This window comes from Phascolarctos cinereus, unplaced genomic scaffold (genome assembly GCF_003287225.1).
Source record: "Phascolarctos cinereus isolate Bilbo 61053 unplaced genomic scaffold, phaCin_HiC Scaffold_1;HRSCAF=81, whole genome shotgun sequence".
In the NCBI taxonomy this organism is placed as follows: Eukaryota; Metazoa; Chordata; class Mammalia; order Diprotodontia; family Phascolarctidae; genus Phascolarctos; species Phascolarctos cinereus.
This window is the reverse complement of record NW_027555514.1, coordinates 210,543,935-210,567,626: the sequence shown is the minus strand read 5'-3', so window position 1 is coordinate 210,567,626 and position 23,692 is coordinate 210,543,935. Positions and strand designations below refer to the sequence as shown.

The 23,692-nt window shown below is 44.2% G+C and overlaps 1 protein-coding gene and 1 long non-coding RNA gene across 8 annotated transcripts in view; one reads left to right on the top strand and one right to left on the bottom strand.

Annotated features, from left to right (window-relative positions):
- Positions 1-3,969: 3,969 nt before the first annotated feature.
- Positions 3,970-9,579, top strand: WNT10B (Wnt family member 10B). Of its 2 annotated transcripts, XM_020966306.2 has the most exons (5): positions 3,970-4,223; positions 5,309-5,427; positions 5,606-5,868; positions 7,554-7,927; positions 8,499-9,579. In XM_020966306.2, the coding sequence occupies exons 2-5, from the start codon at positions 5,354-5,356 to the stop codon at positions 8,955-8,957; spliced, it is 1,170 nt and encodes a 389-aa protein (XP_020821965.1). In that variant the 5' UTR covers positions 3,970-4,223; positions 5,309-5,353; the 3' UTR covers positions 8,958-9,579. The 2 variants fall into 2 exon arrangements, with proteins under 2 accessions (XP_020821965.1, XP_020821964.1); XM_020966305.2 differs by lacking the exon at positions 3,970-4,223 and having other exon boundaries at positions 5,050-5,427.
- LOC110194134 (uncharacterized) overlaps positions 8,206-23,692 on the bottom strand; it is a 22,761-nt gene continuing 7,274 nt past the window's right edge. For 3 of the 6 annotated variants that reach the window (XR_002320639.2, XR_002320636.2, XR_002320638.2), the window contains 3 exons: positions 10,910-11,044; positions 9,769-9,842; positions 8,206-8,947 (listed from right to left, as the gene is read on the bottom strand). This is a non-coding gene — a long non-coding RNA (uncharacterized LOC110194134). Of the gene's footprint in view, positions 8,948-9,768; positions 9,843-10,909; positions 11,045-16,639; positions 17,140-23,692 lie in introns of all 6 variants that reach the window. The other 3 variants (XR_013487546.1, XR_013487545.1, XR_002320637.2) reach the window with 3 other exon arrangements.

Genomic DNA, 23,692 nt, shown 5'->3' with positions numbered 1-23,692 from the left:
TCCCAAGTTCTAGTCGAGTGGGACTGCATGTTTGGGGTGTTAGACAATGGGTGTGGGTCCTCAGCCCCGCTCCAACTCCACCCTGCAGGCTCCAGCCAACTGGTCATGGTGAGGGCACTGTGGGTCATTCTCAGGCCACCCAGCCTATACCACTGTCTACTACCCGGAGTTTAATCTAGAGTCAAGCTGAGCACCAGAACTCTGGGACCATTAGCAGCAGAAAATCCTAAAATTGACAGTAGGGATAGAGAGAGAAAGGAGGGGAGGAAGGATAAAAGACAATATTTGACCTCGGGTGTATTTTGGGGGATAAGAATTGGAATCTAGTCCTAGCTCCCGTACTTACTTGACGTGAGACTTTTGACAAATCATTCCATTTATTCATCTGTACAATAGAGATAGTAATAATCCCACAGCTTATTTAAGGGGTTATTGTGAGAATCAGATAAGATAACACACGGGAAAGCAGACCACTGCCCAAATACAGAGATTTATATGTGTATAATATGTGCATATACATATGCTCTTTTAAAAATGGAAAGGCAATGTGGTGTGGTGGATAGAAAACTGGCCTTGTAGCTAAAAGATTTTGGTTCAAGTACGGCCTCTCTCATATTTAGTTGACTTATCAGTGAACTAAAATCACTCTAAGACTCAGTCACGATTGCAGAGAATGTGCTGAACTGCATTGAAAGAGGGAGTTTCTTCATCTGGGAGTTCCCTATATCAATGAACATATAAAGCCAGTACTTATCCAATTTATTTTTTAATTTTAAGAGACAGTGACACTAAACTATCTAAACAGAGAAACTTACAGTGATTAGGAGAGAGTAAAAAGAAGTAGACACTGCTTTCTTTTAGTTCTTCTCCAATCTGGCTTTTGCTGGTTCCTCATCCATGTCATGCCCACTAACTCTGAGTGTACTGTCAAAGTTCTGTTTCTTCTGAATTTTTTTCTCTGCACCCTCTCACTTGGCAAACTCATCAGCTTTCATGGGTTCAGTTATCATCTTTAAGCAGATGACTCCCAAATATCCAGCCCTAGTCTCTCTCCTGAGCTCCAGACTTACATCACCAACTGCCTATTTTGACATTTCAAAGTATTTGTACCCAAGGTATCTCAAACTCGACATTTCCAAAGCAAAGCTCATTAATTTCCCTAGACCCTCAACTGACCATTCTTCTGAACTTTCCTATTACTGTTAAAGGCACCACCAGTTTCAAAACCTCCCCATCTCTCTCAGTCCTCACTCACTCTTCCTACCTATCCAATCAGTAGCCAAATTTTGTCATCACTATCTCTACAATATCTCTTAATACATCCCTTTCCATGCCACTCTTACAACAGCCGTACTTACCACCTCTGCCTGGACGATTGCAATAGTCTCGAGCCTCCCCCACTCTAATTGACCATCCAAACAGCCAGAAGTGATTTCCCTAAAGCACAGCTCTGAGCAGGTCACCCTTTCCTCCTTAAAAATTCCAGTTGTTGGGTCAGCTGGGTGGCGCAGTAGATAGAGCACAAGCTCTGGAGGCAGAAGGGACCTGAGTTCAAATCTGGCCTCAGACATATAACACTAGCTGTGTGACTCTGGGCAAGTCTCTTAACCCCAATTGACTCACCAAAAAAAAAAAATCAAAAAATTCCAGTTGTTCTTTATTACTTCTAGGATCAAATATTCACTCACCTGCTTGGCACTTAAAACTCTTCACAACATCTTACCTTTCCGGTCTTATTACACGTTATTCCCTTCCACAAACTCTTCCACCCAGCCATATTGGCTTACTTGCTGTTGGTTACACATGATATTCCATTTCCCTCCTTCCTCCTTTTGCACTGGTTTTTCTCCTTGCCTGAATGCACTCCCTCCTCACCTCTACTTCTTGTAATTCCACATTTCCTCCAAGCATCACCTTCTACTAAAATCCTTTACCCATCCTCCTAGCAGCTAGCACCCTCTCTTCCAAAACTATTTTCCCTCCATTTACCTATTGCCTTTGCCTTTAGAATGTAAGCTCCTTAAAGGCAAGGATTGTTTCATTGTTTGCTTGCTTTTGGTATCTCTAGAGCTAAGCAAAGCACATAATACATGCTTATTAAATGTGTGACCCTGAACAAGTCACTTAACCTCTGTTTGCCTCAATGCGCTAAATTGCAAAATGGGGATAATAATAGCACCTACCTTCAGGATTGTTCTGGGGATCAAATGGGATATTTGTAAAGTGTTTAACACAGCACCATAATAGGTACTTAATAAATGCCTGTTTTCTTCCTCCCATGTGTCAAAGATGATTGATAAATTTTTTCCAAGGTTTCACCCACAGCTTCCTCAAACATGGTGGTCTCCTCTAAAGAAAAGGACCCTGTCCCAGCCGGGACTGGATGAAGAGAAAGCCCAAGGCAAGAGGAAAACACAGTACCTGGTCACCTGGGATGTCTGAAAGCCTCCCCAGTATAGACTCACAAATACTGGTCCCCCTGATGAACCACAGAAAAGTGGTGTTATCTTGAAGCATCAGAGAAGACCCTTTGGTGGCACAGAGGACTGTAGGATAGAAATGAGTCTCGTGGGCTTCATGGAAAAGGTTTTTGTAGTGTGCAAGTTCTAGTTCTGGCGCCTAACGCAAGGCTACTCTCCTTTATGCCATTCACAAAGAGGTACCTTCCCATCACGTCCCCCCCAGCCCCGGCCCCATACACTAGAAGGACAGCTCGAAAAAACAGTTGAGCTCCACTGAAGGGGGGGTGCGAAGAGAGTGGGCAGGTGGCCACGGAAGTGATGATATTGGTGGCGGGTACCAGCCTCAAGACCTAACACCCCTGGCTGCCTGGCAGCTGAGTCAACCAGAGGCTGTAGCTCGGGGCCCGTTGGGGCCCTGGGCTGCGGTCTGGCAGGGGCCGGGGGCGGCTGGGAAGCCGGGGCCCCTCTTCTGAAGCAAAAATAGCCGGCGGTGGTTAAAGCTTGGAGAGTGAGTCAGGCGGGAGCCTAACCCCTTCGCTGCTGCGTTGGCTCTCAGACTAGGCGGTCCCAGGGCAGTAGCCTCTGACTCCTATTCCGCCTCCGCCACCCAGGCCACTGCAACTCTAGGATCCGGCCCCTGGGGTCTGGGTGGGTCGGGATCCCAAGATCTCCCTGTAGCAACCTAGGTCAGATTTGAAACTCAGAGGCTACTCCAGAACCACCGAGGCCGTAGGTGACGTCTGCACAGATGAGGGGTTTAATGGGGATGAGGGGACGGTTGGAAATCCAGGGCTAGCGGGCCGTGGAGAGCCACAGGGAGGAATAGCTGAAGTATAGAAAGGAAGTAGGACACGAAGAAAGCTTAGTTCGTAGGGCCCCGAGTTCTCTGGACAGATCCTGGCGGGCAGTTATCTCTTGCTCTGGGGAAACCTATCCTGGTTTAGGGGAGTCCCCTTCTATATGATGCCTGCTCTCAGGTGGGCTGGATTGAAGCCGCAAAGAATCAGACAGTGCCAAGGTACTTAGATAAGGGTGGATGGGTACTGTGAGTACCGAAATGCGAACTTTAGACCTCAAATCCCAGCTCCGCCCCCATTTCGCTGAGGGGCTTATTGTAGGGGAGTCCCTATTCACTCTATTCCCGGGGGAGGGAAAATGAGGCAAAGCGACACAAGTCCTTGCTACTGGCAGCCACTCTATCGCCCTTCCAGCAAGAAAAGCATGGGACTAGTAGGTGAAGGGACAGCTGGACATAACTCCTTTCAGTCCTTCTGAGTCTAGGCAGTCAGTCAAGACTAGGGCATTGAAGGAGTGGCTGTGTGTGCGCGCGTGTGTGCGTCTGTGTTGGGGGGGGGTGGAGTGCGTGGAGGGAGTTCTGGGAGCTGAACTGGGCCGGGAAAGGAGGTAACTAGGAGCTGCTGCGCCTCACCGGGTCAGGTGGAGGTGTGTTGGGCGGGGGGGGGCAACCGAGGGGTGGAGATGCCCAAGGCTCTGGGAGGAGCTGCAGTTCACTCAGTCCCGGCAAAGCAGCCTCCGACAGCAACCCGAACAGAGGCAGAGCCCCTAGCTCCCTCCCTCCCTCCCGGCTGCGGCGCTGGAGAAGCGAGGAAGAGGAGTGGCCCGGCCCTGGAAGAATGCGGCCCCGCGGAGGGGGCAGAGCCTGACCCAGCCTCCCCACGGCTTGAGCAACTCGAGTGGAGTGGAGGGGAGCCAGGGAGCAGAATCACACCAGTCAAGAACTCGAAACGCAAGTCACTGGAGGTAACAGGGAACTCTGGGCTACTGGGATAGGACAGACAGGCAGTCAGACAGACAGAAGTAGAGACGGAAATTAAGAGATAGCTGGAGACACAGCGAGAGAAAGAAATCTGAGTTTCTTTGTGGGCTAGGAAGGCATTAAACAAGAGTGGAGAAATGAATCCAAGACTGGGATTCCTGGGGACCAGGCTGATGATTGTGCCTGTAGGGGTTTGGGGGCGCGGGTAGCAGAGTGTCTAAATTCAAGGGCCGTTTAAGGTGGAAGGGAGCCTACCCCTTCAACAGCACCTGTACTCTCCCCCCGCCCCATCCCGCCCCCATTTCTCCCTAGTGGTTTGGGGTGGAGTGTAGGTTTGGGGCCTGGGGATTCCCTAAGCCTGTAGGGGAAGGGTGTCCTCTGGCCTCATTACCCTTAAACTTCTCTCACTGAAACGTAGCAGAGGTAGGAGCCATCCTGTCCTTAGGGTTACCCTAAAGGCTGTGGCGGTCGAGAGCACAACTCTATCCCGTTGGTCCGATGGAACCCACTTAGGGCGCCGCCCATTGCCATAGCCTGAGTAAGGGGGAGGAGGGTCGCTGAACTCTGTGGCGCGGTGAGATATGAGGCACGGAGCTGCAGGAAGAGGGAGCCACTATCAGAAGTCACGGGGGGGGGTGTAAGGTGTGTGTGTGTGTGTGTGTGTGTGTGTGTGTGTGTGTGTGTGTGTGTGTGTGAGTGACCTAAGTCTAATTGTGTTCAAGTGTGAATATGTGTTTTGGGCCTTTTGGTCTCTGTACTTGTCTGTTATGTGCCTCTGTTCCTCTGGGAAAAGCTCTGTGAACTGTCTGTAGGTTCTTTAAGTGTTGGGGGCCAGGATCTCTTCCATTCCCGCAGGGAACTGGGCTGCTGCCCCTCCGGGCTTCTAGGTCTAGTCCTTGAGCTCCAAGGTGTATGGATCTATGGGGTTTTACTGAAGCTGACTTGGGTTAAGCTTAGAATCTGAGTCTCCATCATCAAGAAGGGAGAAACCCAGGGACCAGACCTCCCCAATCTCTAGACTGCCAGGGATCTGGCTGACATGCTACAGTATTACTTCTTATTCCCACAGATACTGAAGAAGTTGTTGCTGGAGCCATCAGGCCCTGGCCAGGACATGAGGGAGGAGCCACGGTTATGGCCTCTGCCCTCAGGCCTCACCGGGCTCCTGCTCCTCTTCCTTTGCAGTAGGTAAGTGGTTGACCAGATCCTACACCGCCCCGAATCCTGTCTGGAAAAGGGAGAGGAATATGGATGGATGCTCGTAAAACTTAGGGTGTTCAAGTCACCACAGAGTCTGGTTGGAAAGTGGGGCCACCAATTTGAGCCCTGGTTTCCAGTCTCCAACGAGTCTTTTATATGTCCCCAGAGCATTAAGCAATGAAATCCTGGGGCTGAAACTTCCCGGGGAGCCTCCACTCACTCCCAACACCGTGTGCCTAACGCTTCCTGGTCTCAGTAAGCGTCAATTCGGCCTGTGCCTGCGCAGCCCCGACGTGACGGCGTCTGCGCTACAGGGTCTGCACATTGCGGTCCACGAGTGCCAGCACCAGCTACGGGATCAGCGCTGGAATTGTTCGTCCCTGGAGGCCAGCGGCCGGCTACCACATCACAGTGCCATCCTGAAGCGGGGTGAGTCAACGGCCTGTTCTGCTGTAGTAGGGCAGGTGGAGGCTAGGAGAAAAAAGTTTAAAGCTAGGGGAGGGGCTTCACCTGGGAATCCCCTTCTCCCTCTGCACCCCCACCCCAGGTCTTCTTGCCCTGTCTGAGCCTCCAGTCGTACGCGGCTTCATGATTCGATGTTCTCCCGACATGCTCCCAACTTTCCACCTGCTGTGCTGCGGGCGAAGCAGCTGCTTTCCGGCTCCCCGCTCCCCCTCCCCCTTCCCTAGGCTCTGCACAATCCGACCCGGGTTGCACCTGTGAGTTGGGAGATTCCCTCAGCTCTGAGAGCTTCAAACGCCCCCCCCACCTACCTCCCCCATTGCTCTCTCCACCTCCCACTCTTTGACAAGCCTGGGCCATGCCCTCCTCAGCCGCAGCGGAGGCGGGGAGACGCCCCCAGCCGTTTAAGGGTTAAACCTGCTCCCCTAATTGCTGGGGTTCCCAGGAGCTGTCGCTGGGAACAAAGACCCCGATGGCTTTGAAGCCAAGGAGTATCCCCCTCCTCTCCCTGTTGTGAGAGCCCCAGGTGGCACTCACCTGAGCAGGTGAGGAACAGTGGGAGGGGTGAGAATAGGTCACTGTGGCCAGGTCTAAGAGGCATCATCTTCTTTGACCCTGAGTTAAGTCATTGAATGTGTGAAAATCGGGCTTAGTTTAGGAGGATGGAGGCTATGCTCTGAGGAAGAAAGGGTTAATAGACAGCTGCCTTCTTCGGGGAATTCCCAAGACAAGTGTGAACAGCTTCACCCTTTGTGGGGTGGGGGGATTGAGAGGTGGGACCAGCAACCCATTTTCCCATGGGGTGAGGAAGGGATGATGGTGGAGTCAGGTGTTGAACCAGGACTTTGTAAGGAGGTACTGGCATCCCTTCCTCCAAATTAAGAGTGGCACCAATAGTTCTACCCCACTAAAAGAAACTCAGAGCCTTGGAATCAGATTTGAGAGTAGGTTTTCCTAAGCATGTTACAGGGCTGCAGCTCTAATTATCTTTCAGCCCAACCTCCTTGCCTTAGTATTCCCTATCTCTGGGGATATAGATCCCAACACTTCATCTCTGGCAGTATGTGGCACAGGGTAAATCACTCTGTGTTCCTTTCCCTCTCTAATGTCTTTTTACAGTTGAAATCAGGTTAAGCTGAACCTCAAGACTTGTACTTATCTATAGAAGTTAAAATGCATATATACATGAATTAATACATATATACACATGTAATTAAGTAAAAACCTCAGGGGCAGTCTGTCTTGTTAATGGTGAGTGATGATTTATGGGTCAAGTGTATGTATGTGAGTAGCAGGGGTTTTTGTTTGGTTTTGGATTTTGTTTTGTTTGCAAAACCCCAGTGGGCTCTCCTATCCTTTCAGCTCACTAGGGAATGTGTATATGGTAGGAAGAGGGAGGACTGGTACTGGTGGCATTTAAGGATTAAACTTCCTCTACTCATTGCTTTTCAAAAATGCTTTCAGTTGAGTCTTGCACACATTTTCAAAGTTCATTTGCTCCTCTATGCCTTCCCTCTATGTTTCTAGGTTTAGCCCCTGTCAGGATACATGATCTGAGTAAGGTTCTAACTTATGCTGGTGGGTAGTTCTATATTCCTTCCACTCTTCCTTCTTATCTATTCATTCCTACTGCCCTTGTCTCTTCTTCCCAGGTTTCCGAGAGACTGCCTTCTCTTTCTCCATGCTAGCTGCTGGGGTCATGCACTCAGTGGCCACCGCTTGCAGCCTTGGTAAACTGGTGAGTTGTGGTTGTGGCTGGAAAGGCAGTGGAGAACAGGACCGGCTGAGAGCCAAACTATTACAGCTACAGACACTGTCCCGTGGCAAAAGCTTTCCCAACTCTCCAGTTGGCCTTGGACCCAATTCAGGCACCATCCCTGGTCCCCAGGATACATGGGAATGGGGTGGCTGCAACCATGACCTGGACTTTGGGGAAAAATTCTCTCGGGATTTCCTGGATTTGAGAGAGGCTCCACGAGACATCCAGGCACGAATGAGGATCCACAACAATCGGGTGGGGAGACAGGTACCACACTGTTTGTGTGATAGTGTGTGTTTGTGCATATGTGTGTGTGGACAGGGCATGTTGGGGGTCATACCTCCATGGAAGGTACCTCCATGGAAGATTGCCCCTATATCTCAAACCCACAGTGGGGAAGTCACAGGATAGCAGCCTCCCCAGTTTGCAAGGTTTGTTTTACATAGAATTTTTGGTGTTTGAAGGAATGGTTGGAAGATGAGTTATACTTTTGGGGGGTGGGGGGCATAGAGGACTTCAATGATACTCTTATCTAAACTCCTCCACTCAATCAGATATTCATTATTCAAGGTACTGTTTTAAAGGGTAAGATGTTGGGAGAAGTAAGTTCTATTCCTGTCTTCATCTGACTAGCTATGTTACTTTGGATGAATCATTTTACTTGTTTACCTCAGTTTATCCATCTATAAATGAAGGGGTTAGACTAGATGATCTTTAAATTATCTTACAGTTTCATAATTCCATGATAATTCTTCTTTCCTTCTCATTCATCACCCTTTCCTGATAACACCTGAAAACACCCCCCCTACACCATCCACCCCTCACCCCCATGCTCCAGGTGGTGACTGAGAATCTGAAACAGAAATGTAAGTGCCATGGCACATCAGGCAGCTGCCAGTTCAAGACCTGTTGGAGAGCAGCACCAGAGTTCCGGGTGGTTGGGGCAGCACTTAGGGAACGATTAAACCGGGCAGTCTTCATCAACGCCCACAACCGCAACTCAGGTGCCTTCCAGCCCCGGCTTCGCCCTCGACGTCTCTCGGGTGAACTCGTCTACTTTGAGAAATCTCCTGACTTTTGTGATTGGGAGCCAGCCCTGGGATCACCAGGCACCCAAGGACGTGTCTGCAACAAGACTAGCCGCCTCCTGGATGGTTGTGGGAGTTTGTGCTGTGGGCGAGGGCATAATGTTCTCCGTCAGACCCGTGTTGAGCGATGCCACTGCCGTTTCCATTGGTGCTGTTATGTTCTCTGTGATGAATGCCGGGTCACTGAGTGGGTAAATGTCTGCAAATGAAAGGGACACTCATTCCCATCTCCCACCCTAATTCACACTATGGAACCTGGGGGAAGGGCAGGGCTCTTTTTAGCCCTTTGCAGCTTAGTTCATTCATCAGTATCTCCCAAGAAATAATTTCAGGGAGTGAAAGCTTGATGGGTCAGCCATGTGTCCTTTCTGATTTCCCCTCTATAATTAGAGGATTGAGAAGAGAAATCTCAAGCTCCTTCCCTTTTCATACCCTACTCTATGTCCTTCACACACTGGACTAGACCAGGATAAAATGCACTGTGTTGTCCCCCAACTACTTGATTGCCCTCTTGCTGCCCATGGAAAAAACCCATGATTCCTAACACTTGGGTGGGTGGTGATTATCATTTTTCTTCCAATGTAATGTGCCCAGGAGTTGTGCAGCACCATTAAGACCTGTATTCTCAGAAGAACCATCCACATGTGTCCAGTTTTTTCACCATTCTCTGGACCCCTTTTATGAAGTAATAGGAGAAAGTAAAACAGAAGGAGATCTATTTCTGGAAAGGGTCTAAAGAACTGGGAACAGTTACAGCTCCTAAGAAAGTTCAAAGTCCTGAGTTTGCTAAGCTTCCCTCCTTTTCCCCTGGATCCTAAAGGAGGTCTTCTCTGGAAAGGGTGGGTCTAGGACTTTCTGATCTCTTCTGTCTTCCCCAGCAGAAGGGGAGGGAACAGATAATTTATTTTGCTGAGACTTGTTCTTGGTTCCTCTTTGTAACTAAAATAAATTAAAATCAAGTCACTGAGCTGGTGGCTGCAGATATGGAAATATCCATATATCCAGGATTTCTGTCCCTACCTTTTTTCAGGATGATTCCTCTTCCAACCTCAGTGGCATGGTTCCTAGCTTATGATAGGAACCCATATCATTACCTGGGAAAAGAAAAAGATTGCTGAGTATGTTAGGTTAAAGTGTCATGCCTTGTTCTGCCATTGGCTTTATCTACCCTATATGAAGTACAGGGCCCTAAATATTTAGGACTATTGACTCAGACTTTCTCCTTGGCCGTAACTAGAGGCTATGGTATTGATCTTAGAATGTGCTCCAGACTGTCACCCAAGTCTCAGTCTAGCCTAGACCTAAAAGAAAGGGAGCTTTTCTGTTTTTTTCCAGATTAGAAAATTTGAGAGGCAGGTAGAATTATAGGGAGCAGAAAAGGGGAATACCCTAGGCTTAGAATGGGAATTCTTTATTCTAGAAACAGAAAAGATTCCCATTGACATTTACAAATATCCATAGGTCCTGCATTAATCAATTCTCTTTTACAATATGGTAAAAATAATTCATCTCCCTTTAAGAAAACCAGTCAGGTATTAAGAGAAAGTACAGCCCTCCTTTTTTCCTAATCTTTTTCTATCCTTGTCCTAATCTCACTGAAAATAAATAATTATCAGAGCAAATCTCAATGAAGAAAAGGGGTATGTAAAATGTATGCAGTTATGTAAATGAATTGCATATTCATAGGAATGGAAGTCCTAGGCTTTTTAGATTATTTCCTTAGATACTGAAGGTAGAAATGTCAGTCTCTCTTCCCCTATACCACAGCTGTAAAGACTAACCAGAGAGCCTCTGAAGTGCTAAGAGCTCCTGGGAAGTCAGGGGACTTCCTAGAGTATAGGGGGGTGGACATTTCTGAGGAATTCCCTGGTGAGATATTGTTTGAGAACCCAGGTAATAGGGAAGTGACCTAAAAAGTAATTGAATTAAACTCCATTATTTTCTAGAAGAGGATAGTGAGACCTAGAAAAGTTAAGAGGAAATTGTCTAAGATCACATAGTCAGAATAATGGGTCCATTCTGGATCCCATTCCATTCTTAGCTCAATCATTATCTGGAGAGGTTGAAGACTTGTGCTGGGAAGGGGTCTGTGGATATGAATGGAGTTCACTCTCTGGGTATTTCTGATAATCAGCAGTGTGATCCATAGTGCTCTACTTACCCCACAGTCAATCACAGGAAGCACATCATAGCCTCTTTCTTATCTTCCTTTTTTCAGATTCCTCTCCCTTTCTTTCTAGCTCTCTCTGCTTTTCTCAGACACACTCCCGGGCAGACTGAAACCCCAAACCACAACCTTGAGAAATTCCAAGTAGATTTTGTCAGCAAGACCAACACTCCCCACCCTTACCCCAGCTCCTCCGGCACATGCACTGGGCTCAGGCCCAGGCCTGGGGTCAGTGACAGCCGCTGAGAGGATGCAGCCCACAGGGCGGGTGCTGCAATTTCAGCCTTTGCTCAATTCCAGTGGCACAGAATGGGAGGGAAGAGAGAGAGAACTGGAAGGAAGGCCTCCCTCCTCCTGCACACTCCACCTTCTGGTTAATGGGAGGGAAACATGGGGAAGGAGAAAGGGTAAGCTGAGTGATTGTCAGATGGAGCTTCAAAAGAAGGAAGCTGCCCTTCGGCAGAACTGTTCCAATTCCACTCCTGTTTACCAAGTGGGAAATCCCCACAGATCTTGGAGTAGACATTTCTTTTTGCCAACGACCTCAAAAACATGAAGACAAAAGGGCTGAGAGCTTCCCCTGGAAAGTATCCTGTTCCCACAGGCCTGCCCTACCTGCAGAACTATGGTCCTGTTCCAGCCCTAGAAGGTCCTTATCTCCATCCTCCTCTTAATGGCTGGAATCTTGGTTCAAAAGCATTGCTGGCTTAGAGTAGATGCATTGGATAAAAGCCAGCCCATCACTGTGGAGAGCTTTACTTCCTTGCCAGACCTCCACAAAAGCCTATTTGGCTCAGTGGGAAAGTTAGAGAAGAGAGTTGGACAATCCCTTGATAAAAATTGGGGTTGAGGTGAAAATGGGGCCTCCTCAGTGGTGAAGCATTTGTGTGTGAAATAAACACAGAGGCCACCTTTGGGATTTGGGAAAGGCCTAGGGGAGATGTCTACCCTTGAGAGCAGATGTAGGTGAGACAAGTGAGATACTTCTTGCACCCCTTTACCAAAAGGCAGTGAGGGCCCTGTAAGTTGAAATTAGAGCTTTGAGCTGATTTTTAGCTAGTTGTTGTGAAGTCGTTCAGTCTTATCCTACTCTTAGTGACCCCATGGACCACAGAATAGCAGGCCCTTCTATTCTCCATTATCTCTAGAAGTCTGTCCAAGTTCATATGCTTTGTTATCATAACACTATCCATCTTATCTTCTGCTGCCCCTTTTCTTTTGCCTTTAATCTTTCCCAACATCAGGGTCTTCTGCAATAAGTCCTGACTTCTTATTATGTGGCCAAAGAATTTAAGCTTCAGCTTCATTATTTGACCTTCTAGTCAATAGTCTGGATTAATTTCTTTAAATATTGACTGATTTGACCTCCTTTACTGTCCAAGAAACTCTCGAAAGTCTTCTCCAGCACCACAATTCAAAAACATTGATTCTGTGGTGCTCAGCTTTCCTTATAGTCCAACTCTCACAGAAATACATTGTTACTGGAAAAGCCATAGCTTTGACTATATGGACCTTTGTTGGCCAAGGTGATGTCTCTGCTTTTTATTATGCTGTCCAGATTTGTGATAGCTTTCCTTCCAAGGAGCAAGTATCTTTTAATGTCATGGCTGCAGTCAGCATCTATAGTGATCTTTGAGCCCAAATATATAAAATCTGACACCATTTCCATTTCTTCTCCCTCTATTTGCCAGGAAGTGAAGGGACCAGTTGCGAAGATCTTTATTTTTTTATGTTAAGCTTCAAGCCAGCTTTTACATTCTCCTCTTTCACCCTCATCAAGAGGCTTCTTAATTCTTCACTTTCTGCCATCAGAGTGGTATCATTTGCGTATCTGACATCGTTGATATTTCTCATAGCAACCTTAATTCCAGCTTTTGATTCATCCAGTCTTGCATTCCACATGATATACTCTGCATGTAAGTTAAATAAATAAGGTGACAATATACAGCCTTGTCGTACTCCTTTTCCAATCTTAAACCAATCAGTTGTTCCATGTTTGGTTCTAACTGTTGCTTCTTGGCCCACATACAGGTGCTCGAGAGACAAGTAAGATGATCTGGTACTCACATCTCTTTGAGGACTTGACACATTTTGTTGTGATCCACATAGTCAAAAGCTTTAGTGCAGCGAAAGAAGCAGAAGTAGATGATTTTTTGGAACTCCCATGCTTTCTCCATAATCCAGTGAATGTTAGCAATTTGGTCTCCAGTTCCTCTGCCTCCTCAAAAACCAACCTGCTCTTCTGGTAATTCTTGGTTCACATATTGCTGAAGCCTAGCTTGCAGAATCTTAAGTATAACCTTGATGGAGTGTGAAATGAGTGCAATTTTTCAGTAACCTGAACTTCATTGGCATTGCCCTTCTTTAGGATTGGGATGTAAACTGATCTTTTCCAGGCCAATGGCCACTGTTGTGTTTTCCAAATTTGCTGGCATGTTGAGTATAGCACTTTAACAGCATCATCTTTTAGGATTTTAAATAGCTCAGCTGGAATTCCATCACCTCCACTATCCCTATTGTTTAGCAATGCTTCCTAATGCCCATTTGACTTCATTCTCCAAGGATGTTTGGCTCCAGATCAGTAACCACAGTTATCGATGTTGTTAAGATCTTTCTTGTATAGTTCTTTTGTGTATTCTTGCCACCTCTTTTTACTCTCTTCTGAATCTTTTAAATCTCTACCATTTTTGTCTTTTGCCATCTTTTATCCTTGATATCTCTAATTTTCTTGAAGAGATCTCTTGTCTTTCCCAATCTATTGTTTTCTTCTATATCTTTCCATTGCTCATTTAAGAAAATCTTATCTCTCCTTGCTATTCTCTGGAATACTGAATTCAATTGGGTCTATCTTTCTCTTTCTCCTTTCCATTTTGTTTTCCTTCTTTCCTCAGCTATTTGTAAAGTCTCAGCAGACAGTCATTTTGCTAGTACACATCACTTATTCTAAGGGTGGAAATGGGCAGGAGAAAGGGACTAGAACCTGAAGAACAGGAGGAAAGATGGTAATGGATTTATCTAGGAATGAGAATAGGAAAGAAAGACCACCTTCCAATCTTATATTCCCTTGAAAGAACCTTTTTATAGGCTTTGGACCACCACCACCCCACCCCAGGAATAAGAGGCCAAGAGGACCCCAGTATTGCTGTGGCTCTGGATCTAGGTCTAGGTAACAGCTGAGAAAGAATATAGAGAAGCATGATGGCATAGTGGCTAGAGGGAAATCCTTGAAGATAGAAAAACCTGGGTTCAGGTTCTTTTTCCAACACATGCTAGCTGTGTCACCATGAATACTTCACTTAACCTCAGAGTAACCCAGGCCGCTCTAAAGGTCTAATAAGTTACAGAGGAGTTACCAATGTGCATCAATAAGAGTTCCTCACCACCAATGAAAGAGAGAGACAGAGAGATGGGGCGCAGGGGGAAGAGAGAGAGAGAGAGAGAGAGAGAGAGAGAGAGAGGAAGAGAAGAGAGAGAGAGAGAGAGAGAGAGAGAGAGAGAGAGAGAGAGCGCACACCCCTGGGAAGATACCCCTACCTCTCTTTAACATTCCTACAGCCAAAACCAAGTTGTGTCAAAGTTATTCTAAGGACCTAGATAAGAGAGTAGAGTTAGATGACTTGGGTCCATAGTAAAGAGGAAACAGAAAGAACTAGAACAGACCTACAGTCTATATAAACACAAAATAAACTTTCTCAATGCTTCTTAAGAATTCAGTCAGCAAATATGTCATTAAGTATCTATAGTGTGTAAAGGAGTACTATGCTAAGCTCTGGGGTATTAGATAATACACAGTCCATGCCTTAATGGTGTTTGCAATCTAGTAGGATGACAAGATACAAGTATATAATGAGCACAGGCTCTGGGCTCATTCTACCAACTCCCACTCACATTGGCATTACATTTCCCTATAAGTTTTAAAGGTAACCTAGAGGATTGGGGAGTATTTTTTCTTATAGGATAACTTATGAGCCCCTACTAGTATGCTTACTGCTAGGAGGGGAGTATGATCATTAGCTATTATCAATTAGCTAGTCAGATTTAATTAGCTTTTAGTTGGGAGTATTTACTAAAGTGGTTGGTATAAACATTACCCCAAAAGTCTTTGACACAGTCTTGCATTAGTAGATACAGAGACCATGGGTAAAGTAGACTCATTGTTATAGCACATGTGGCAAAGGGAAGAACTCACTGTTCTGGCAATTTTTTGCAGAAGTCCTCAAGAAGCTCTCTTTAGGAGTGATGTAGTTTTCTGCACATTTCCTTGTAGAATCCTGAAGCTGCTTTTCCTCAGTGTGACTAAATTGTCTTCAACTCCCAAAGCAGACAATGCTGACATTTCTGGGGCTACTGCTAGGATTCCAGTGAGAACTCTAAATACCCAACCACTGAAAATTTACAAGGTCTTCCTAGGGTCAAAAAGGCTGGAAGGAGATGGAAGCTTTCTCCTTCCTTCCCCCCTCCAAGCAATTACTCCAAGTAATTCCCTCTCAGGGGCTTGACTAGACTATTCTTTCATCATTGCTAACAGATGCTAGAATTTTGGGTGCAGAACTTGCTTACTATTTTATGGAAGACTCATAGGATATGATGAAATTTCCTCAGCCAATATTCACACACCTTCTATGGAGCATTGCTCTATGTCATCCAATGGCTTTCAAGGACTTCTCATATCTAATGTTTTTCATTGATTGATTTAATGGAGACCTTGGCTTTTAGTTCATACTTCTGACTGATTTGAGTGACCCACACTCCTACATATAAGTATAATAATTTACATACACAAATTCATCAATAATTACAAAACAAAGCCCTGAATGAACAATGGTGGTCAGGATAAGTTGGAGTTCTCTATACTCTCCAACAAAGAGAATGGAGATGTCTTTTGAAGGAGATGGCTTTGGTTGAGCTTTAAAGAACAGGTAGGAACTCAGAAGTCAAACTGGAAGAGGGAGAGCATTTTAGAAATAAGGAACAGCACAAGCAAAGTTAGGAGGGTGAATTTTAAGGGTCTGAAAGTAGCTTAGTTTGGCCATAGCAAGAGTAGGTAGTAACACTAGTTTCAATATTCTTTCTCGTGAACTATTTTTAAAAAAACTTTATTTTTAAGGGTGTTGAGGTATTGGTAGTTTAACTGTAATTATGGGGAGACTGTTAACAATGACAGTTTGACCAAAACTGTGAGTAAACAGAAAGAGAATGAAGATAATTTCCTTCCCATTAGAACTGTTATAACCCTTATATTGTAAAGAAGAAGAAGTGGATTCTTGAGAAAAGCCTTTAATTGGTATGATGAGTGGCCTGAATGGCAAGATTGTATTTCAGAAGTGAAGAGAAGCCACGAGAAGTGATAGAGATGACTCTAGCTGTGATCTTTCTCACAGCCAGGATATCTCTTAAAAATTAATTTTTATTAATAACTTTTAAAAATATTTCCTACCTCTTCCCCTATTTCCTTCTAGAGAGCTTCATAATAAATTGGGGGGGGGGCTAGGCAATGGGGTTAAGTGACTTGCCCAGGGTCACACAGCTAGTAAGTGTTATGTGTCTGAGGCCAGATTCAAACTCAGGTCCTCCTGACTCCAGGGCTGGTGCTCTATCCACTGCACCACCTAGCTGCCCCCATAATAAATATTTTTATGAGAATAAAGAAAAATAGTTCCATAAAACTAAACAACATAAAAAAGTAAGACTTTATATTCAATATTCCACACCCAAGGATCCTACCCTTCTGCAAAGAAGTTGAAAGAGGTCTTTTCATCTCTCTTCTGTAGGGTCAAATTTAGTCATCACAATTTTACAGGATTCAGTTTTCACTATTTTGCTGCTGTCGTTCTTCCCATTTAAGTTGTTGGTTGTTGTCCTTCATTCTTGAAGCAAAATGATGTCATTTTGTCAAATGATGTCACTTCAAGGCATGCCATGCTGGGCCAACCTGTGCCAGTGTCTCCCATGTCTCAAAATCCATTCCAAAGTTCTTCAGAGAGACCTTGAAAGTATCCTTGTATCACTTCTTCTGACCTCTATGTGAGCACTTGCCTTGTATGAGTTCTCTGGAAAAAAAAGTCTTTTAGACAAATGTACCTGTGGTGTTCAAACAGCTCAGTCAGCTCATCAGAGTCTTACTTTCTGCTGTAGAGTTTAAATGCTTGGCAATTCAGCTGAGAAAGGACCTCTGTGTCTGGTACCTTGCCTTGGCAGGTATCTGGCATCAATTCAGGATCTTCCTAAGACAATTCAAATGGAAGCAATTCAGTTTCCTGGCATGGTGCTGGTATACTGTCCAGGTTTCACAAACATATAACAATGAGGTCAGCACAACAGCTCTGTAGACCTTCAGTTTGGTAGGCAGTCTAATACCTCTTCTCTCCCACACTTTCCTTCAGAGCCTCCCAAACACTGAGCTTGCTCTGGCAATACATGCATCAACCTCATCACCTATGTGTACATCCCTGGAAAGTATACTGCCAAGGTAAATGAACTTATCCACAGCATTCAAAATTTCTCCATTTGCTATAATCAATGGCTCCATGTGCTGGCTGGTGGAGAACCTGTTTTCTTGGTGTTAATTGTTAGGCTAAAATTAGCACAAGAGGTAGAGAATTGATCTATACTTTGTGCATCTTAGCCTCAAAGGCTGTTTTCAGCGCACAATCATCTGCAAACAAAAAGTCACACACCAACAATCTTTCCACTTTTGTCTTGGGGTAGCCTTTTCAAGTTAAATAACTTACCATCAGTGCAGTAGCTGACCTTGATGCCATTTTCATCCTCATTGAAGGCATCTGACAACATTGCTGAAAACATCATGCTAAAAAGTATGGGACCAGGCATACAGCCCTGCTTCACTCCATTGGTGATTGGGAAAGTGCAAGAGCATTGTCCATTATCCAGAACCTGTGCAAGCATGCCATCATGAAATTGACGTACAATAATGATGAACTTCTCTGGGCAACCAAATTTTGCCTTGATCTTCCACAAGCCCTCATGACTAACAGTATCAAAAATGTTGGTCAGATCGACAAATGTCATATATAGACCTTTGTTCTGCTCCTGGCATTTCTCCTGGAGTTGTTGGGCAGCAAATACCATAGCAACTGTTTCTTGGCCTTTCTAAAGCCACATTGGTTCTCCAGTAGATAACCATCTTCCAGGTGAAAGATCAGCCCATTAAGGAGGACTCTGGCAAGAATCTTGCCAGCAATGACTAAGAAAGAGACCCTGCTGTGATTGTCACAGGACAGTCTATTTCCCTTTCCTTTACAGATATGGACAATGGAGGCATCCTTGAAGACCTGTGGGGATAACCTCCTCTTGCCATATAACTTGAAAGATTTAGCCAGCTTTTGTACTAGCAGTGGACCCTCGCCTTGTAAATCTCAGCTGGAATAGAATCAGTATCTGGAGCTTTGCATGAGGCAAATGACAGGCATGTGGCAAATGGCATTCAAAAACTCTTCTTCAGTTGGAAGTTTGGTTAAAGAGGGATTGACTTCAATCTGAGGCAGACAGTCAGTGGCTTCAGCACTGGTTGATGATGGTCTGTTGAGAACACTATTGTAAGTGTTCAGCTCATGTCCTTATCACTAATCAATGTGGCTCCATCAGCACTGAGTAGTTAAGATTCACCATAGGTCTTTGGCCCATAAATAGCCTTCAGGGTGTCATAAAAGTGCTTTGGATTGTTACTATTAGCATAAAACTGAATTTTATCTGACTTCTGGTGGAGTCAAGAATCCTACATCTCTCTAAGTTTCTCTTGCACTTTATTTTTGATAGAGTTAATTGCTGCCTTGTTAGACACAGATGACCTATCCTGATGTGTAAACCCTGTGGAGTTCTCATTTTCATTCAGCAGCTTCTGAACTTCCCCATCTTTTTTTTTTTTAAAGCAATTGGGGTTAAGTGACTTGCCCAGGATCACACAGCTACAAAGTGTCAAATGTTTGGTCTGAGGCCGGATTTGAATTCAGGTCCTCCTGACTTCAGGGCCGGCGCTCTATCCACTGCGCCACCTAGCTGCCCCTTTCCCTATCATTTTTGTCAAACCAGTCTTGATGTTTGTGAGTATTCTGGCTCAGAGATGTAAATGTAGTGCTGTACACCAAACCTCTGAAGGCTGCCCACTCCTTTTCTGCTTCACTGTTGCCAGCAGTATATTGGCTCAGCTTTCCCTCCAAGTTAACAACAAACTTTTCACTCCTGGAGTAGGGCTGTTAACATTAATCTGTTAACATTAAGTCTTCTGGTAGTCATCTTGCCTCGGGGCTGCCACTTTTGTGGAATGGGAATGTTTAACTTAGAGAGGATAAGTCTATGATTGGTCCGGCATTCTATGCCACTGTGTGCCACACATTACCCTTGTTACTCTCACATCTTGTTTATCTCTTCTCCTTATAATGACATAGTCTATTAAATGCCATTGTTGCTGTGAGGGTGCATCCACAAAGTTTTATTGAAGTTTTACTGTGTTTAGGGAAATGGAAGACAGTGTTGGTGATGAGAAGGTCACAAGACACACAAGTCTTCAGCAGTAAGTAACTATTGCTGTTGTTTCTGACTCCATTCCTCCCAAGGACTCCTTGCCATGTCTGATAGACTTTGCCTACCCTGGTGTTAAAAGTCATTCAGAATTACAAACTTGTCCTCTTTTGGCATGTTGATGAAGAGGGTCTCCAGGTCTACATAAATTTTTTCTTTCACCTCATTAGGATTTGTCATGGTGGGAACATACACACTGATGATGGTGGCATGGCACTTTCTTGCAAGTGGCAATCACGTTGTCATGAGCCTATCATTCACTTCTTTTGGAAAGCATACCTTTTTGACTAGATTAGTTTTTGTTTTTGTTTTTTAGGCAATTGGGGTTAGGTGACTTGCCCAGGGTCACACAGCTAGTACGTATCAAGTGTTTGGTCTGAGGCCGGATTTGAACTCAGATCCTCCTGACTTCAGGGCCAGTGCTCTATCCACTGTGCCACCTAGCTGCCCCATTGACTAGATTAGTTTTGAATGCAAAACCTATACCAGCTTCTTCACTCCCCATCACTGCTGCCATTGCAGAAAAACGGGTACCCAGTTCCAACTTTGGGAGGCTGGCCTTCATTTGCCAGACTTGTTTCACTCAGATCTGCTATCTGGATGAGATACTTGCTGAGTTCTCTTGTAACAAGAGCTATTCATCTTTTAGGTCTATTGGATTTCTTAACGTCTATAAACATGCACAAATTCTGTGTACCAATAGCGAGTAGAATCTTCTTTGCAAAAATTTTTGTACATTTTTTGTGTTTCAGTTGCAGAATAGGATCTCTGCCTCCCAGAGTAAGCAGGCCAGGGTTAGGGTTGGTGAAGCAGGCAATTTTAGGGCAACTTTTCTAGCCCCTTTCTCACATGAGAAAATGATCTCTGCAATCCTTTAAAAAGGCTATTTAGATACCCAGGGAGCTGCCAAATCTCACGGCTGCTTCAGTCCAGTCAGAAGATGACCCTCTGTCCTGGGCTGCCTATGTACAGGGTTGTGACTACAGTTCCCAATGTATTTGCACCTGCTGCTTCATCACTTGCCTATCACTATGGGACTCTGATGTAGATAAAAATGGTAAAAAGGTATGAGTGATGTCTTTTGACACATAAATTGGATTTAAGTGAGGCAGAGTTGCTTGAAGTCATTGGCCTCACTCTCTCTTCCAGAGTCATCAAAGTCCAGTAGCGAGACAAAAGTCAAGACAGTTGGCAATGGTCCGGGATGCAGTGGATAACCTTAGCATTTTCCATGTAACCAAGCTCTAAGCATCCCACAGTGCCTGCTTTCACCACCTTCATAGCCCATTGGAACAAACTACTTACATTCACCAGGAGAAGTCTTCACATGCTTGGGGTAGACCTTCTCCTAACTCATCAAGGGGTTTGAGGCCCCTTGGTTACCCTAAACCTGGTTTAGCCTGTCTGCTGAAATAGTTTACTAGGGTGTGGCTGCTGCACATGCTACAACTTCTTGGAGCCACAGGTGGACACCAAAGTTGGAAAGCAGCCCTCCCACCAGAGGTGCTAGTTCTCCCCGACACCCATTTAAGTTGTAATTATAATATAATGGAATATTATTGTGCCATAAAAAAAGATGAAGTGCCTTCACTTTGCATCAGGTCATCTGTCTTTTTATGCTTCTCTGTGTTCATCTTTCTTTTAATTAATAGCACAGTAATATCCCATACATTCATGTACTACAATTTCTTTAGTCATCCCCCATCTTATGGGCTTCTATTTTGCTTCCAATTCTTTACTACTACAAAAAGTGCTGCTATAAATATCTTGGTGTATATGGGGCTTTTCTTTCTGTCATTGGCTTCCTTGGAATATATGCCTAGCTGTGAAATCTCTGGCTCAAAGGATATGGACAATTTAGTCATGTTCTTGGCATAATTTTAAACTGAGATTTTCAATTGGGCTAGGGATTTAATTGTGATTTTATTAATATAGGGAACTCCCAGGTTAGGAAACATACTTTACCAATTCAGGTAGGCACCTCTCTATAACTTATAGTCTTAGAGAATTGCCTAAAGCACTGATTGGTTAAATGACCTGCCCAAAGTCACATGTGTATGTGTGTCAGGTGTGTTAGTATGTGTCAGAGGTGGGACTTATACTCATGTCTTCCTGGCTCCACTGACAGCTAAAATATTTTAAATAACCATTTAATTCTTTAAGTTATCAGGTTATAAGGTTATATAGTTATAAGGTTAATCAATTATATAGCCCATAGCCTTATGTGTGTGTGTGTGTGTGTGTGTATACATACATACATATATATATATATATATATATATATATATATATATACATACATATATATATATATATATACATACATACATATATATATATATACATATATATATATATATATACATATATATATATATACATACATATATATATATATATATACATATATACATACATATATATATATATATATATATATATATATATATATACATATATATGGGAAAAGATGAGTGGGGCCTTATAGATAATTAATCAATTAATAAGTTACAATTTTAGTAATTAAAGAAATAGCTGATGTATTAACATATTACTGCAGCGTAGGCTTTGAAATCATTAAGGAATTAGTCTCGTGATGGCATTGGTAGAGGTACTCCATCAATTTAAAAAGGATCAGTTACCAGTTCACCAACTTTCCATCTCTGGAATGTATGGCAAATAGTTCCCTCATACTTGGTTTCCCATCAAGGGACGGGGGAAAGTTATTACTCCTTCCTCCACTCCTGCAGCATGTCGTCTGCCAATATGTAGCGGCTAAGAAAAAGAATTGGCTAGGTGAACTGAGCCTGAAGGTCCTTTTTCTACTTTGTGTTTCTACCTAAATATCAATTAGACTGAACCTCTATTCCTACATAGGCATGGCTGGCCTTGGAGATAACTTTGTGGGTTTGAGAAGAGCAGAGAACCTGGATCCCTTAGTTGAGCTGACTGCCACTAGAGAGTTTCTGCATTGAAGAAGATAACAACCATTAGGGTAAGAGGTCAATCCCTGACCTGGCTTGCCAAAAGATGTAGACCTGGAAAGAATGATTTATATGGTGCAGAGCCAGGGTGAAATGTAAAATATTCAAGAGTCTCACAAATTGTTTCATATCCTGATGTTTAAATCGCAGCCTCAGAGGAGAATATGAGTAGTTATGTTATTGTATCCTGTTTTGAGTATTTGCATTCATGTTTATCTTTGTGATTTTTAGCCATTCTTCTGACTAGCAGTCCTATACCTATTTCATATTGTACATTGAATATCATTCTATTTCCCCCCACCTTGGAGAGTTCCTATACATGACTTGAATCTGGGCTTCACACACACACACACACAAACACACACACACACACACACACACACATACGTAGAGATGTAAAAGAGCCAAAGACAATAAGTGGCCAAGCTCTTCTGGACTAACCCTAGTTACCCCAGCATGTGGGTCCAGAGCAAAGCAGGCACTTTGTACAGAGGGAGAGGAAATAGAAGGCTAGCCCTTTGGAGGTATTCAGTCTGTCTATCAATAAGCATTAATAACGTGCCTCTTGTGTGCCACTGTGCCCTCAAGGAGCTCACAATCTAATGGGGAAGACAACAAGTAAACAAATATATGCAAACAAACTACATACAATATAAATAGAAAATGATTAAAAGAGGGAAGGTACTAGAATTAAGGGTGATTGAGAAAAGCTTCCCATAGAAGGTGGGATTTTTCCCCAATTGATAAATGGTTAAAGGATATGAACAGGCAGTTCTCAAATGAAGACATTAAAGCTATCTATAGTCATATGAAAAAAATGCTCTAAATCACTTTTGATTAGAGAAATGCACATCAAAACAACTCTGAGGTACCATATCACACCTATCAGATTGGCCAACATAACAAAACAAGTAAATGATAAATGTTGGAGAAGATGTTGGAAAAATGGAACACTAAAGCATCGTTGGTGGAGTTGTGAAATGATCCAACCATTTTGGAGAGCAATTTGGAACTATGGCCAAAGGGCTATAAAAATGTGCATACCCTTTGACCATGCAATAGCACTTCTAGGGCTGTATCCCAAAGAGATCAGAAAAATGGGGAAAAGACCCACATGTACAAAAATATTTACAAGCGGCTCTTTTTGTGGTGGCCAAGAATTAGAAATTGAGGGGATGCCCATCAGTTGGGGAATGGCTGAACAAGTTGTGGTATATGAATGTAATAGAATACTATTGTGCTATAAGAAATGATG

Excerpts from the sequence above, each read along its gene's own strand:
- WNT10B (XM_020966305.2), top strand. The coding sequence starts at position 5,279 with ATGCTACAGTATTACTTCTTATTCCCACAGATACTGAAGAAGTTGTTG. Across the intron at positions 5,869-7,553 it reads CAGTGCCATCCTGAAGCGGG|GTTTCCGAGAGACTGCCTTC; the intron begins GTGAGTCAACGG and ends TCTTCTTCCCAG. Across the intron at positions 7,928-8,498 it reads ACAATCGGGTGGGGAGACAG|GTGGTGACTGAGAATCTGAA; the intron begins GTACCACACTGT and ends CCCATGCTCCAG.